Source organism: Aquarana catesbeiana, linkage group LG01 (assembly GCF_042186555.1).
Source record: "Aquarana catesbeiana isolate 2022-GZ linkage group LG01, ASM4218655v1, whole genome shotgun sequence".
NCBI classification, from domain to species: Eukaryota; Metazoa; Chordata; class Amphibia; order Anura; family Ranidae; genus Aquarana; species Aquarana catesbeiana.
In genome coordinates, this window is record NC_133324.1 from 227,688,169 (window position 1) to 227,705,265 (window position 17,097).

Consider the following 17,097-nt stretch of genomic DNA (forward strand, 5'->3'; position numbering starts at 1 on the left):
ATCGATGGTACGCAAAACTGTAAATAAGCCACTTGCACTAAAAATCTGAGCGTTATTATTTCATTTAATATAATTTATTTCATTTTCCAGCTTACAGAGTTTATAAAAAAGACACCCCCCCCCCCCCTTCCCCAAAACCATGCAATTTCTAAAAGTTTAGGACTGGTAGAATAAAGGAGGTGGTGCTACTGATTTTGTAGGTCCTGTGGTACTTGTGTAAATGTTTATCAAGAAAAATATTTTCTATAGAAATACACTGAAATTAATTTTATAGCAATCAAAAACGCAACATAACGTTCAAAACCCCTACTTCCTTCTGGAGAACCATGATGGCTCCTTCAAGCATACATTATTCTTTTCTCTTTTGAATGATTTTTCTAATGTGATACACTCACAAATGCATATATTGTCCATTATTCATTCTTTTGTCAAATTGTTCTTCCTTGCAGTTCACAAGAAGCCACTTCAGGAAGTGGAAATAGCTGCCATTACTCACGGTGCCTTGCAGGGGCTGGCCTACCTGCATTTTCACAATATGATTCACAGGTGAGTTGGATCTGGCTGCTGGTTGGCTGAAATGAAAGTTTTGAAATGTTAAAGTCCCAGTTTAACTTTCATGGAAGGACCTCTTCTCTGTGTGGAAGCAGTGTCCAAAGTAGTAAAAGCCCCCTGTTGGGTCAGGCCTAGAGCTCACCAGTCAGCAGGGAACGTGAACTTCTGATTGCAGAGTTTCAGGTTTGACTCAGCAGTGGGTGAGTGGGATCTCTGCAGTATAACTACCTTGTGTCTTGTGGCTGTGCTTAGTTTGCCATGGTGTATGACCCTGTGACATGAAAGTGTCTTCCACAACCTCACCTTAGTAGCAGAGTTTGGCTGTTCTTCACTCAGGTTTAAGCCTCCTACATAGTTGTTTCTGTTTCAGTTAATACGGTTTCAACCTACAGGCCAGGTTCACACTGCTACTACAACACGACAGTCGTACAGCTGTGGATCTGACTTTGACCTGCAACCAGAGTCCCACATACCTCCGACAATGCAGGCACTTTGTGTCTGGTATGAGTCTTAAGTTAAAACTTAAAAACCTGTGTGCTTCATTTTTAAGTAATTTATTAAGGCAGCTCTGGCATCGTTTCTGACTTTTTCTCCCCTCTCCGGCTCTTCTGCCTCCTCCGCTGATGTCTTCTGCCTCTAGCGGTTCTTCTCCCCCTGTCTGGGTCTTCTCCGCTGATGTCTTCTAGCCCTCTCCGGTTCTTCACCCTCTGTCCGCTGTCGTTTGCCTCTGCTGGGTCTTCTCCGCTGTCTTCCCACTCTTTTGCTGGGTCTTCTCTGCTGTCTTCTCCCTCCTGTTCTTCCGATTTTGACTCGACACTCTCTCCTGGTCTAATGCTGGGTGCGCGGTGTGCCACTACTTATATTGGCATGGGGCTGGGTCACCGGGTGACGTCATCTGGAGGCCCCACCCCTTATGATGTCACAGCCCCTTCATGCAGCGGGTGCTGACGTCATAGGGGGCGGGGCCTCCGGAAGATATCAGCATAGGAGAATAAGCAGAGGCAGAAGATGTTAGAGGAGGCAGAAGAGCTGGAGAGGGGAGAAGAGATCGGAAGCAATGCCAGAGTGGCCTTAATAAATTACTTAAACCTGTGTACTATGTTTTATTTTTGACACTTTTTTTTTTTTTTTTTTTTTAGGTAAACGAGTAGGGGGTACAATGTACCTGATACTCATTTACATATGGTGGGAGGCCGGGGATCTGGGAGCCCCATTGCTAAACGGGGCTTTCAGATAAGCCCCCTGTCTGCAGACCCCAACAACCAATGGCCAGAGTTGTCGGGAAGAGGACTGTGTCCTCATCAACATGGGGACAAGGTGCTTTGTGGTGGGGGGGGGATGCAAGGTCTCCACCCCAAGTGCAGATGAAGGTAAGTGCTCTCCACCACCGGTATCACAAGCCGCTCACCTAATAGACCAGTAAAATCAGCAGTTGTCCCCCCTGGGATAATCAAAACACCCGGCACACTCTGGATACAAAGATCTCCTCAGGCAGAAAGACTCCTTAATGGGTTCCAAAGACCCCGATCACCTTACTCATCAGGTATGTCTATATATCTCTATCTCCAGAGAGATAGATAGAGATAGATATATAGATACAGCATCTGAACCAAATGAGTTTATCTTGGTCTCATCAGACCACCACAGGACATGGTTCCAGTCATTCATGTCCTTAGTCTGCTTGTCTTCAGCAAACTGTTTGCATGCTTTCTTCTGCATCATCTTTAGAAGAGGCTTCCTTCTGGGACGACAGCCATGCAGACCAATTTGATGCAGTGTGCAGCGGATGGTCTGAGCACTGACAGGCTGACCCCTCCCCCCACCCCTTCAATCTCTGCAGCAAAGCTGGCAGCACTCAAACGTCTATTTCCCAAAGCCAACCTCTGGATATGACGCTGAGCGTGTGCACTCAACTTATTTGGTCAACCATGGCAAGGCCTGTTCTGAGTGGAACCTGTCCTGTTAAACCGCTGTATGGTCTTGGCCACCGTGCTGCAGTTCAGTTTAAGGGTCTTGGCAATCTTCTAATGGCCTAGGCCATCTTTTTGTAGAGCAACAATTCTTTTTTTTTTTCAGATCCTCAGAGTTCTTTGCCATGAGGTGCCATGTTGAACTTCCAGTAACCAGTAAGAGAGATGACACCAAATTTAACACACCTGCTCCCCATTCACACTTGAGACCTTGTAACACTGAGTCACAAGACACTGGGGAGGGAAAATGGCTAATTGGGCCCAATTTGGACATTTCCACTTAGGGGTGTATTCACTTTTATTGCCAGTGGTTTAGACATCAATGGCTGTGTGTTGAGTTATTTTGAGGGGACAGCAAATTTACACTGTTATACAAACTGTAAACTCACTATTTTACATTGTAGCAAAGTGTCATTTCTTTAGTGTTGTCACATGAAGATATAATAAAATATTCACAAAAATATGAGGGGTGTACTCACTTTTGTAAGATACAGTGTGTGTGTGTATGTATATATGTATGTCTCTGTATCTAGAGCTATATATCTATCTCTATCTGACATCCATACTAGAGCTGTCTATAAATAAAGAAAAATGTTCTGTTCTGTACTCTTGCACAAACTTTGTGCTGAGTACAACAATTGTTCCTCGTTAAGTAAAACACAATGAGTGGCTTGCTGACCTCCTGTGGTTTTAGGGAGCTACTGTATAATTCCTAAACCCTGAGCAGTATGTATACTGGTTCTCTTTCTGAAGAGATGAACAGACACACAAGGTCATCTCTCTTGTCCCAGTGAATGGACAACAATTTACCAGGCGGTAAAACCTTTCGCCTCTATTTGGGTGAGTGGAGGGCTTCAATTGTTGGCTTAGGGAGTGACCAAACAATTAGGGTCCTGTTCTGGGAGGGACTGGGCATCATCTTGCTTACAAAGGATGCCACAATATAGGTCAGTCATGACAGTTGGGTAATTCATAAATCCACTTCACTCGAGTTCAGCGTTTGGTGAGTACTGTCCACCACAGAATTTATCAGTACTTATAAAAACTTTGTTAGTAACTGGTTGATCGCAAATAGAGACTGCTGTGTACTTCTATTCTTTCTTAACACAGGGAGATGAAAGTTCTTTTCCTGGTCTAAAAAGGGTGTTTCTATAAAGGTGGCTTTGTAGAGCAGTGTTATGGGCCTAAGTGCCGGTTCACACAGGGGCGACTTGTCAGGCGACCTAGTCGCCTGACAAGTCGCCTCCCGTTCTGTACAATGGAACCGTTCTAATAGGAGCGACGCAAGTCGCTCCGACTTAGAAAAAGGTTCCTGTACTACTTTGGGGGTGACTTGCATAGACTTCTATACAGAAGTCGTTTTGCAAGTCTCCTTGGCAGTCGTATGCAGGTCGCCTCGGTGAGGCGACCTGCAAGTCGTGCCGCCCCTGTGTGAACCGGGGCTTAAGGTAATTTATCACCCAGGAAGTTTATAAATAAGTCTGGAACCTTATTACTTGCAGACATCTAGCTATAAAGATGCAGATAAAGTGATGCACCCAAATTTGAGATTATGTAACTGGCAGCCCCCTTGCAGTATGCATATGGCATATATTAGGTGACTTGTTTTTAGATTATGGAAAGATGGGAGCCCCAAATGCACAGCAAAACTCTACTCGTGGTGATAAGAATTCCTGAGACCCCTTTGTGCTCATTATCCCTTGGCCATGTCATCTCCATTATCTTTTAATTTCATGAGCACCTGAAAAGTACCCACGTGTATCTAAGTGTTAATGGCTCTTTTACAAAAAACAAGTTATGGTTTGGGGTTACAGGTGCTTGTAAAATGTTGTTTTTGTGTCCACTAAGAAAAATAATGATATAAATTCTTGGCTATTTTAGGCCTATGAAGCCCTACATATGTGTAACACTCCATTATATATTTTTTTAACGCTTTCTCACAGCAATTTATGACAATTGCAGTGGAAATTAAACATTTATAACAACCTAAAATATATAAAGGATCTGTGTTATATGCAGTTGTTTCATTACATAATTTTCCCAGGACTTTAACATCCTGATGGATATAAAGGAACAAGCCAGTTAGACATGACTGCAGCCCCCTCTAGTGGAAATGATTATTGTAGTATTTGGGGTATATGCAGTTTAACATCTAATCATTTTCTTGATCTTCTTTTTGTATTTATATGTTTTCATGATTTAAAAAATCGCTTAGGAAGCTGTATTCAGATTCAATTTAAAGGTGATCTAATTTTTGACATTATTCCAAGAGTTATTGTTCCCTAAGGATATGGAGTGATGTATGTTTTGTGCTGTTTATTCACTATTTGAATATGAACATTTGAAAACAGATGTTGGTATAAGCTGCTTCTGTCTGTCATTTTACCTAAATGGCTGGTAGTGAAAAATCCTGTATCCTTTTACACTTTTTAAATGCAAGTGTGTATGTGTATATATAAAATGTGTGTGTATATGTATGTATGTATGTATATATGTGTGTGTGTGTGTGTGTGTGTATGTATATATATATATATATATATATATATATATATATATATATATATATATATATATATATATATATATATATATATATATATATATATATATATATATATAAATTATCCCTCATATTTTTGTAAATATTTTATATCTTTTCATGTGACAACACTGAAGAAATGACACTTTGCTACAGTGTAAATGGTGAGCGCACAGCTTGTATAACAGTGTAAATTTGCTGTCCCCTCAAAATAACTCAACGCACAGCCATTAATGTCTAAACCACTGGCAACAAAAGTGAAGTAAAAATGTCCAAATTGGGCCCAATTAGCCATTTTCCCTCCCCGGTGTCATTTGACTTGTTAGTGTTACAAGGTCTCGGGTGTGAATGGGGAGCAGGTGTGTTAAATTTTGTTGTTATCACTCTCACTCTCTCATACTGGTCACTGGAAGTTCAATATGGCATCTCATGGCAAAGAACTCTCTGAGGATCTGAAAAAAAATCGTTGCTCTACATAAAGATGGCCTAGGCTATAAGAAGATTGCCAAGATCCTTAAATTGAGCTGCAGCACGGTGGCCAAGACCATACAGTGGTTTAACAGGACAGGTTCCACTCAGAACAAGCCTCGCCATGGTTGACCAAAAAAGCTGAGTGCATGTGATCAGTGTCATATTCAGAGGTTGTCTTTGGGAATTAGACGTATGTGTGCTGCCAGTATTGCTGCAGAGGTTGAAGGGGTGGGGGGTCAGTCTGTCAGTGCTCAGACCATACGCCACACACTGCATCAAATTTGTCTGCATGGCTGTCGTCTCAGAAGAAAGCCTCTTCAAAAGATGATGCACAAGAAAGCTGAGGACAAGCAGACTAAGGACATGGATTACTGGAACCATGTCCTGTGGTCTGATGAGACCAAGATATACTTATTTGGTTCAGATGGTGTCAAGCGTGTGTGGCGGCAACCAGGTGAGGAGTACAAAGACAGGTGTGTCTTGCCCACAGTCAAGCATGGAGGTGGGAGTGTCATGGTCTGGGGTTGCATAAGTACTGCCGGCACTGGGAAGCTACAGTTCATTGAGGAAACCATGAATGCCAACATGTACTGTGACATACTGAAACAGGGCATGATCCCCCTCTTCAGAGTCAGGGCTGCAGGGCAGTATTCCAACATAATGACCCCAAACACACCTCCAAGATGACCACTGCCTTGCTAAAGAAGCTGAGGGTAAAGGTGATGGACTGGCCAAGCATGTCTCCAGACCTAAACCCTATTGAGCATCTGTGAGGCATCCTCAAATGGAAGGTACAGGAGCACAAGATCTCTAACATCCACCAGCTCCATGATGTCATCATGGAAGAGTGGAAGAGGACTCCAGTGACAACCTGTGAAGCTCTGGTGAACTCCATGGCCAAGAGGCACTTTGGGCCCAATTTGAACATTTTCAATTTAAATGTGTACTCGCATTTGTTGCCAGCGGTTTAGACATTAATGGCTGTGTGTTGAGTTATTTTGAGGGCACAGAAAATTTACACTGCTATACAAGCTGTACACTCACTACTTTACATTGTAGCAAAGTGTCATATCTTCAGTGTGTGTGTGTGTGTGTGTATATATATATATATTTTGTGGATGAGGCTCTTTATCTTTTCAGATGGTAAACCTGCCCATTCCTCTTGGCAAAAAGCCTCCAGTTCCTGTAAATTCTTGGGCTGGCTTGCATGAACTGCCCATTTTGAGATCTCCCCAGAGTGGCTCAATGATATTGAGGTCAGGAGACTAAGATGGCCACTCCAGAACCTTCACTTTATTCTGCTGTAGCCAATGACAGGTCGACTTAGCCTTGTGTTTTGGATTATTGTCATATTGGAATGTCCAAGTACATCCCATGCGCAGCTTCCTGGCTGATGAATGCAAATGTTCCTCCAGTATTTTTTGATAACATACTGCACTCATCTTGCCATCACTTTTGACCAAATTTCCTGTGCCTTTGTAGCTCACACATCCCCAAATCACTAGCGATCCACCTCCGTGTTTCACATTAGGAATGGTGTACCTTTCATCATGGGCCTTCTTGACTCCCCTTCAAATGTAGTGTTTATGGTTGTGGCCAAAAAGCTATATTTTGGTTTCATCACTCCAAATGACTTTGTGCCAGAAGGTTTGAGGCTTGTCTCTGTGCTGTTTGGCGTATTGTAAGCGGGATACTTTGTGGCATTTGCGTAGCAATGGCTTTCTTCTAGGGACTCGACCATGCAGCCCATCTTTCTTCAAGTGCCTCCTTATTGTGCATCTTGAAACAGCCACACCACATGTTTTAAGAGTCCTGTATTTCCTGTATTACAGTACTACTGTACTATATATATATGTGTGTGTGTAGATGTAGATATAGATATATAGTATATGGATGGATGTGTACAGTTGTACTCATAAGTTTACATACCCTGGCAAAATGTATGATTGTTTGTCCATTTTTTTAGAGACTATGAATAACACAAACATTTTTCACTCGTGGTAAGTGTTTGGCTGAAGCCATTTATTATCAATCAACTGTGTTTACTCTTTTTAACCACTTGCCGCCCGCCATATAGCAGAATGACGGCGGGAAAGTGGTTTCAATATCCTGACCGGACGTCATACGACGTGATCAGGATATTAAGCCGCTGCGCGCCCCCGGGGGCGCGCATTGCGGCGATCGTTGTTGCGGTGTGTCAGTCTGACGCACTGCAACTCCGATCTAGATAAAGAGTCTCTGATGGAGACTCTTTACCACGTGATCAGCCATGTCCAATCACTGCTGATCACAATGTAAATAGGAAGAGCTGGTGATTGGCTTTTCCTCACTCGTGTCTGACAGACGCGAGTAGAGGAGAGCCGATCAGCTGCTCTCCTGACAGGGGGGTCTGTGCTGATTATTAGCACAGCCCCCCCTTGGATCCCGCCCAGGACCACCATCATGCCGCCCAGGACCACCAGGATGCCCATCCACACTGGAACACCAGGTATGCCCCCCCCCCCCCCCCAGACCCCCAGGGAAATACTAATTTGTGCCCAGGCAGCTGCCAATCAGTGCCCACTCACAATGCCTACCACTGCCAGTGCCACCAGGGATGCCTATCAGTGCCGCCTATCAGTGCCACCCATAAGAACCCAGCTTTTCAGTTTCGCCTATCAGTGCTCACCAGTGCCACCCATGAGTGCCCATCAGTGCTGCCTATCAATGCCCATCAGTGCTGCCTACCAGTGCCCATCGTCAATGCCCACTCATTGGTGCCACCTCATTGGTGCCGCCTTATCAGTGCCTGTAAGTGCTGCCTTATCAGTGCCCATCAGTGAAAGAGAAAACTTGCTTATTTACAAAATTTTATAACAGAAACAAAAGCAAAACTTATTTTTTTCTAAATTTTCAAGCTTTTTTTTATTTAGCAAAAAATAAAAACCGCAGAGGTGATCAAATACCACCAAAAGAAAGCTCTATTTGTGGGAACAAAATTATAAAAATTTAGTTTGTGTACAGTGATGGATGACCGCACAATTGTCATTCAAACTTGCGACAGCACTGAAAGCTGAAAATTGGTCTGGGCAGGAAGGTGTATAAGTGCCCTGTATTGAAATGGTTAAATCATAATAACAGAAACTACCAAAATTACCCTGATAAAAAGTTTACCTACCCTGGTGATTTTAGTATTGTGCTTGAGTCTCCAGAAGAAAGCCATTACTACGCAAATGCCACAAAGTATCCCACTTATAATACGCCAAACGACAGAGAGACAAGCCTCAAACCTTCTGGCACAAAGTCATTTGGAGTGATGAGACCAAAATTGAGCTTTTTGGCAACCATAAACGCTACATTTGGAGAGGAGTAAACAAGGCCTATGATGAAAGGTACACCATTGCTACTGTGAAACACGGAGGTGGATCGCTGATGTTTTGGGGATGTATGAGCGACAAAGGCACAGGAAATTTGGGTCAAAATTGATGGCAAGATGAATGCAGTATGTTATCAAAAAATGCTGGAGGAACATTTGCATTCTTCAGCCAGGAAGCTGCGCATGGGACATACTTGGACATTCCAACATGACAATGATCCAAAACATAAGGCCAAGTCGACCTGTCATTGGCTACAGCAGAATAAAGTGAAGGTTCTGGAGTGGCCATCTCAGTCTCCTGACCTCAATATCATTGATCCACTCTGTGGAGATCTCAAACGTGCAGTTCATGCAAGACAGCACAAGAATTTACACGAACTGGAGGGTTTTTGCCAAGAGGAATGGGCAGCTTTACCATCTGAGAAGATAAAGAGCCTCATCCACAAATACCACAAAAGACTTCAAGCTGTCATTGATGTTAAAGTGGGCAATACATGGTATTAAGAACTGGGGTATGTCAACTTTTGATCAGGGTCATTTGGCTAATTTCTGTTGTCATTATGATTTAAAAAGTGTAAACACAGTTACCTCCATCAGCTTCTTTGTATTTCGTTGACATCTCAACTAACAAGTTAACATTATAGTGGTTGTAAACCTCAGACATGAAATGTGAACAAAGCTTATCCCTCTTAAGTGTGTACTTGACTTAATCCAGAGATCTAAGTGTAATTTCTCTCTGCTCTCTTCATGAGCCAATTCCGACAGATTTTCCGATTTTCGATTGACAGTCTTAGCTTTGTTCCTGTGTGTAGTGGGGTCCTATTCCCTCCAATCGGCTCTCAGAACTCTTCTGCAGAGTAACTTCAGCTCCCCACCCCCTGCTTTCTGAATGCTCAAACAAGCTGTATAAATGTTGCACTTTGAACAGCTGTAGAAGAGATTGGGCAGGAGATACAGGTACAACTTTTGTAGGAGGATTTAATCTCTGTGTATCACCTGAGCCCGGTCACTTTACTTGGTATATGTAAAGATTTATAACCACTTTAAATTAGAGGGTTGGGTTAAGACCCATTTAAATGTTGGAGTCAGGTTAAAGGTTAGCAAGTTGGTAAGAGTTAGGGGAGAGGGTTAATGTTAGGTTGCTTGACAGTGTTGGGATAAGTGGTAAAACCGAACTACATTGTATCTGAGCATCACAGCCCAAAAACACTATTTAATTATTTTTATTATTCAAACCAAACTCCCCGATCCATCCATGTTTAATCAATTTGAAAAACACCGCTCTTGTATTTCTGGTCCTGGCAAACTTGAGTAAGATGTGGGCAGATTTATTTAGCATTTACTTCCTGAAATACATCTTCCCTTATCTCAGGCATGCAGACAGAAGGGTGTGCTGAGCTAAGAAAACCCCTTCTTCCCTCCTGAAGACTCCTGGGATGTATGACATCATTTGCCTAGGCAAAGAAACTAGTAGCTGAAGAAATGTAAAAAAAAAAAAAAACTTAAAGCGGAGTTCCACCCAAAAGTGGTACTTCCGCTCATTTGTCTCCTCTCCCCCTCCGGTGCTACAATTGGCACCTTTCGGGGGGGGGGGGGGGGAACAGCTTGTTCCCACTTACGGGAGTCTGAGCCGCGGCCTGTGACATCACCGCGGGGCTCCCGCCTCCTCCTCTCCCTGTCGTCGGGCCAGTAGGAGAGAGGAGCAGGGCCTCGCGCATGCGCAGAAGGGTTCCTGGCATGAAGCCGTAAGGCTACACTGCTGGGAACCCCCTACCCGCAATGGCGGCAGCTGCACCTGACAGCTGATGGAAACATCAGCTGCGGTGCTGACATTGCTAGACTCTAGGACAGGTAAGTGTCCAATTGTTAAAAGCCAGCAGCTGCAGTATGTGTAGCTGCTGGCTTTTAAATTTTTTTTTTTTTTTTTGGGCGGAACACCGCTTTAAGCTAGCTGCATTAGGATTAAAAATAGTCCGTGTTAATTGAGAGAGTGAAGTTCTGCTTTAAGGATATGTTTAAACCATTACATTTCTTCAGTTGCTTCTTTGCATGCACTAAATGTTAACATGAAGTTAACATGAGCAGTAATGCTCACAGGGACTTATTTAGATTTTTTGAAGATCGTCAGGTACTGATTAAAGCGGTGCTCCAGCCCCCCTCACGGAAAAATTAAGTCAGCAGCTACACATGCTGGAGCTGCTGACTTGTAATATCAGGACACTTGCCTGTTCTGGAATCCAGCAATGTCGGCATCCCAGCCGATGTTTCCATCGGCTCTCTGGTGTTGCCGCCGCCACAGCCTGTAAGGGAAACCTTACTGTGCATACGGGGAGCGTGCTGTGCTTTCTGAATGGACCTTCAGCAGAAAAGGATGAGGGGGGCTGAACTTCTGGTGAAGTGGGGACAGGTCAAAACCAAAAACAGGTACCTGCTCAACCTCTTGGGTGGAACTCTGTTTTAAAAGTACAGTGACTGTATACTGCTTTTCTTGCTTTCTCAGTTTGTATGCTTGGATTTTGTTATTACATTAATTTGTTCAAATGTTTATATTTCTAAGAATAGATTGTACTATGAAGATAGTTTTAATACAGTCAAAATGTTATCCGTTCTAACAACATTTTAAAATATTTACGTTTGTCGTGTTTGTTTTTTTGTTTTTTTTATATCTTTAGGGATATTAAAGCTGGGAATATACTGCTTACTGAGCCTGGTCAGGTAAAATTAGCAGACTTTGGATCTGCGTCTATAGCATCACCTGCCAATTCCTTTGTGGGAACGCCATACTGGTAAGATATAGCAATAGATGTACATCTTCGATAAGGAGGATGTTTCAAGAATTTTGATCTGTACCTCTTCATACAATACATGATGTAATATTCATTGGTACATTTCCTAAAACAGACACCCAATTGGGTTGATTTACTAAAACTGGAGAGTGCAAAATCTGATGCAGCTGTGCATGGTAGCCAATCGGCTTCTAACTTCAGCTTGTTCAATTAAGCTTTGACAAAAAAAACTTGCAGCTGATTGGTTTCTATGCAAAGATGCAACGAATTTTGCACTCTATAGCGTCTACAAAATAGGGGGTAGATTTATAGCATTTTTATTATTATTTAATTTATTTTTTTTACTAGTAATGGCGGCGATCTGCGATTTTTATCATGACTGCGGCATTATGGCGGACACATTGGACAATTTTGACACATTTTTGGGACCATTGGCATTTTTACAGCGATCAGTGCTATAAAATTCATTAATTACTGTAAAAATGTCACTGGCAGTGAAGGGGTTAACACTAGGGGCGATCAAGGGGTTAACTGTGTTCCCTGGGAGGTGATTCTAACTGAAGGGGGAGGGGAATGACTAGAGGAGGTGACAGATCGTGGTTCCTAGCTAATAGGAACATACAATCTGTCATTCCTCTCAGAACAAAACATGGATTTGTGTGTTTACACACACACACTTCCATGTTCTGTCCCTCGTGCTCGCGATCGCTTGTGGCTGGCGATCATCGCGACTGTCAGCCACGAGCATCGACACCATTGCTGTGCAGCGGGCGCACGCCTCCCGCGGCACAGGGGTAAAGCATATGTAGTCAGGTCTGTCTTTTGATCCTGGTATGCCATGCGGTCACCTCTTCCGTGGCGTGTCAGATCATGGGGTATCCTCATATATATGGACATAAAGAGCAAGAACGCATAGTGTAAATCCGAATGGGTACATTTATTGTAGCACATTTAAAATCAAGTAATTAAAGGGGGCATTCCATGTGCCTGATTGGTAAGAAAATGGGAACAAGTCCATAGGTCTGGATGTTATGTGTTCCACAGACTAGATTACAGAAACCTGAAGTGACGTGAGTGCGTAACAAGCAGGATGTAGCCACTGCTTGGTTATTCAGATTACCGTGGATGATGTAGCAGCCTGAATATAATGGCTGGTGGTAAGTCCTACATCTACACTTTTTTCACTGTTAAGTGAATGGGCTAAATCTAGCTATGTATGACTAGCTTAAGCAAGGCTATTTCCACTGTCCGTAATGTCATCAAGAAATGTCCGTTAAAAGGAACTGTGACAGTCCAGGCAAAATCTGGAAAGTTAAAGAAAATGTGAGGACCATTTTATACGCTGACCAGAAAGGCTAAGACTGGAATGGACCTGTAGGAAAGTTATTTGCTAGGTTCTGTGGTGCAGAATTGCTTGTGCAAGATCTAGAAGAGTCATCAAGATGAAGCCTTACCTGCAATGTCATCGTGAAAATTAAAGTAGAACTATAGACAAAACCTTTTATTTCAGTTTGGTTTCAGGGAAGGTTGTACTTTTTTTTTTTTTTCTCACATGTACACAAGTATTCACAGCCTTTGCTCAATACTTTGTTGCAGCACCTTTGGCACCAATTACAGACTCAAGTCTTTCTGAGTATGATGCTACAAGCTTGGCACACCTATTTTTGGGCAGTTTCTCCCATTCTTCTTTGCAAGACCTCTAAAGCTTCATCGGGTTGGATGGGGAGCATCGATGCACAGCCATTTTCAGATCTCTCCAGCGATGTTCAATTGGGTTCAGGTTTGGGCTCTGGCTGGGCCACTCAAGGATATTCACAGTTGTCCCGTAGGCCACTCCTTTACTTTCTTGGCTGTGAGCTTAGGGTTGATGTCCTATTGGAAAATGAACCCTCGCCCTAGTCTGAGGTCCACCGCACTCTGAAGCAAGTTTTTGTCAAGGATGTCTCTGTACATTGCTGCATTCGTCTTTCCCTCGATCCTCACTAGTCTCCCAGTTCCTGCCGCTTAAAAACATCCCCACAGCATGATGCTGCCACCACCATGCTTCACTGTAGGGATGGTATTGGCCAGGTGATGAGCAGTGCCTGCGTTTTCTCTAGATAGATATGAAGCTTGCCATTCAGGCCAAAAAGTTCAATCTTTGTTTCATCGGACCAGAAAAATTTGTTTCTCTTGGTCTGAGAGTTCTTCAGGTGCCTTTTGGCGAACTCCAGGTGGGCTGTCATGTGCCTTTCACTGAGGAGTGGCTTCCGTTTGGCCAGTCTACCATACAGGCCAGATTGGTGGAGTGCTGCAGAGAGGGTTGTTCTTCTGGAATGTTCTCCTTTCTCCACAGAGAAACGCTGGAGCTCTGTCAGAGTGTCAATCGGGTTCTTGGTCACCTTCCTGACTAAGACCCTTCTCCCCCGATCGATCGGTTTGGTCAGGCGGCCCTGCTCTAGAGTCCTGGTGGTTCCAAACTTCTTCCATTTACAGATGATGGAGGCCACTGTGCTCATTGGGACCTTCAATACCGCAGGAATCTTTCTGTACTCTTTCCCAGATCTGTGCTTCCATACAACCCTTTCTTGGAGGTCTACAGACAATTCCTTGGACTTCATGGCTTTGTTTGTGCTCTGACATGCACTGTTAAGTGTGGGAATTTATATAGACAAGTGTGTGCCTTTCCAAATCAATGTCTAGTCAGCTGAATTTACCACAGGTAGACTCCAATCAAGTTATAGAAACATTTCAAGGATGATCAGTGGAAACAGGATGCACCCAAGTTCAATTTTGTGTGTCACGGCAAAGGCTATAAATACTTATGCACATGTGATTTTAGTTTTTTATTTTTATTATTATTTATTTTTATTTATTATTTATTATTTTTGCAAAGATTTCAAACTTCTTTCACTTTGTCATTATGGGGTATTGTTTGTAGAATTTTGAGGAACATTTTGAGTTGAATCCATTTTGGAATAATGCTGTAACCTAACAAAATGTGGAAAAGTGAAGCTCTCTGAATACTTTCCGGATGCACTGTAGAAGAGATAGTACCTAGATAGGAGTACATTCTTTTCCCAGGCTGGAAGGGTACTGTGGAATATTTGATTTGAGTCCGTTAGTAACCACAATAACCCTTAATATCAATCCATGCCCTTGGGTTGTGGTATGTGGCCGGGATACTGACCCTACCCCTATATAGATCTCCACTCAGACAGAAAGATTGACCAACGGCAGCTAAAGACATAGTTGCTGTCTGGTTGTGATCTCCCTATAATGAGGGCAGTTCTTTATCTGTTCCATCATTTAGTATTTTTGTACTAATTCCGCATTGCCCTATATGGTTTTACAACTGGCATTCTTAGGACTTACTTTCATTTTCTACATTATAGATTTTTAGACCGATTTATGAATAAATGTGAAGTTTTAGGTCTTAGTGGGTTTGGTAAAATTGCAGCAAAAACTCACTACATGCTTTTCTGCAGCTTCTCCATTGAAGTTTATTGAACCAAAAAATTAAAAAAAAAAAGCACAGTTTTGCATTTTAAAAAATCCATGACTCTTTCCAAAAAATGCAGTAGCTGAAAAAGCATAGATGTGAGCGTGTTTCATAGGAAATAATGTTAAATCAACTGTAGTGTGTTTCTGCAAGAAGCCCCAAAAAACGCATAGGTGTGAACCAGGCCTAAAGGTGTTTTTTTACCAACCAAACCAGCAGCAGTTTTTTTTACCAAACCAAATTTCCAACAGCTAGGATTCCACAAACTCAGTGGGATCTTCCCCTCCACTGGCAGGCCTACAATGCAAAATTTGTTTTGCCAGGGTATGTTTTCTAGATCTGCTCTAATGGTAGTGGTTTGACTAGCTAAAAGTTGGCTGACTCTCTGATTTAAGAGGAAGTGGTTGGTCTTCTATGTTGCTTATGTGACCCTCAGTCACCATGGAGAACTCCCTTATCTTTTGAATGTCATGTCGCAGCAGTGAGACCCTTTCTCTCTCTCAGCCCGCCAAAATAGTCCTTGGGTCATTTACGCTTGTTTTGGCTTCAACAAGGCTTCGGACAGGCTTTGTTAAAGCTCTCTGAACGCTAGTCAAAGCTCCTGTCACTAAATAAAATGGTTAGCTTACAGTCCTTTTTACACCCGCTTTTGGTTTTGCTTCACTTCAAAAATTATACCCTATGTAGCTTCACTGGTGCTTCAAAGCGTCTTCAAAGCCCAGTCTATGAAAAAGCTTGCTTGAAGCTCCAATGAAGCCTCATTGAAGTGCGAAGCAAAAGCAGGTGTAAACAGGACTGTAAGCTAACCATTTTATTTGGTGACAGGAGCTTTGACTGGCGTTCAGAGAGTTTTAACAAACCGTGTTGAAGCAAGTGTATACTATCCCTAAGAGTGTTAATGGAGGCTGTGCATTTGACTGCCTGCAGATTTTCTCCCAGCGTGGGCTGCTGTGCATCGTCCAACTGTTGAGCAAGACTCAGCCTGTAATATGGGTTCCTCCAGCAATGTTAGGTGTTCCTATTCCTCCTCCACCTATTCTGTGTCCTGTGCAGCTTCTTTGACTGATGAGCTCAGGGGACCTGTGAGCCCGTCAGTTTTTGCATATAGTAAAGCATATCCAAGGTAGGCTCCTTCCCTTGCTTACTCACTGTGTGCCTTGGTTTATCCAGCCTCCTGGGAGGAAGCTGCGGGAGTGCGGTGGGGTGCCATTTGGAGACTCCTGGGCCGTCGTTCTTTCCTTGCCCTTGTAAGTCATCTGGGCAAATTGAGTGCTGGCTTGGCAAAGAGAATTGTTGGGTGCCTCCAAAGCTGTGGGGAGCCGGTCAAGTGATCCAGATGGCTAAAGGAAGGATCAGTAACAGATCACCTGCAGAAGTTCTGTGAATGTGCAGCCACTCACCTACCTTTCCAGGCCAAGCCCCCTGTACTTTTTATGTTCATTGGCAGCTGGAGGTGTAGACAACTATTAGTGTGACCATTGTCCCTGCAAAGACGTAGACTATAACCATTATTGGCTTATTCGACCCTGATGAATGTGTCTGTATGCAGTCATTGGTGTTTAACATACCCTGTTTACTGTTACTTTATGCTCTTGAGTCAATGCACCTCTTGGTTTAAAACCATATGCATGTGTTTATCGTATGTGAAGCACTAAACACATAAAACAATATGGAAAAAAGAATGGCCAGTGTTTTCAGTAGTGCACGGAAGCATAGTTCATGCTGCAATTGGTAGCAATTGGCATTACATAGAGGCAGAATTCACACTGCAAATAGTAGCAATTGGCTTGATAAATGTCCCCAAAATGTATTTGTTCTTTTAAGCACTCCATAAACTGACCTTGATCACCAGTGCTACATCACTCATTTTTGAAGTGTCCATAATGGCTATTGAAGGCTAAACAAACTCCAAGACAAAGGTTACCTTTTACATTGGGCACGAG

General features: G+C 43.0%; 1 protein-coding gene across 3 annotated transcripts in view; it reads left to right on the forward strand.

The window, feature by feature from the left end:
• TAOK3 (TAO kinase 3) overlaps positions 1 to 17,097 on the forward strand; it is a 433,972-nt gene that overhangs the window by 146,282 nt on the left and 270,593 nt on the right. For all 3 annotated transcript variants that reach the window (XM_073625563.1, XM_073625585.1, XM_073625574.1), the window contains 2 exons: positions 450 to 546; positions 11,560 to 11,673. In XM_073625563.1, the coding sequence (XP_073481664.1) occupies positions 450 to 546; positions 11,560 to 11,673 (211 nt within the window). The remainder of the gene's footprint in view (positions 1 to 449; positions 547 to 11,559; positions 11,674 to 17,097) is intronic.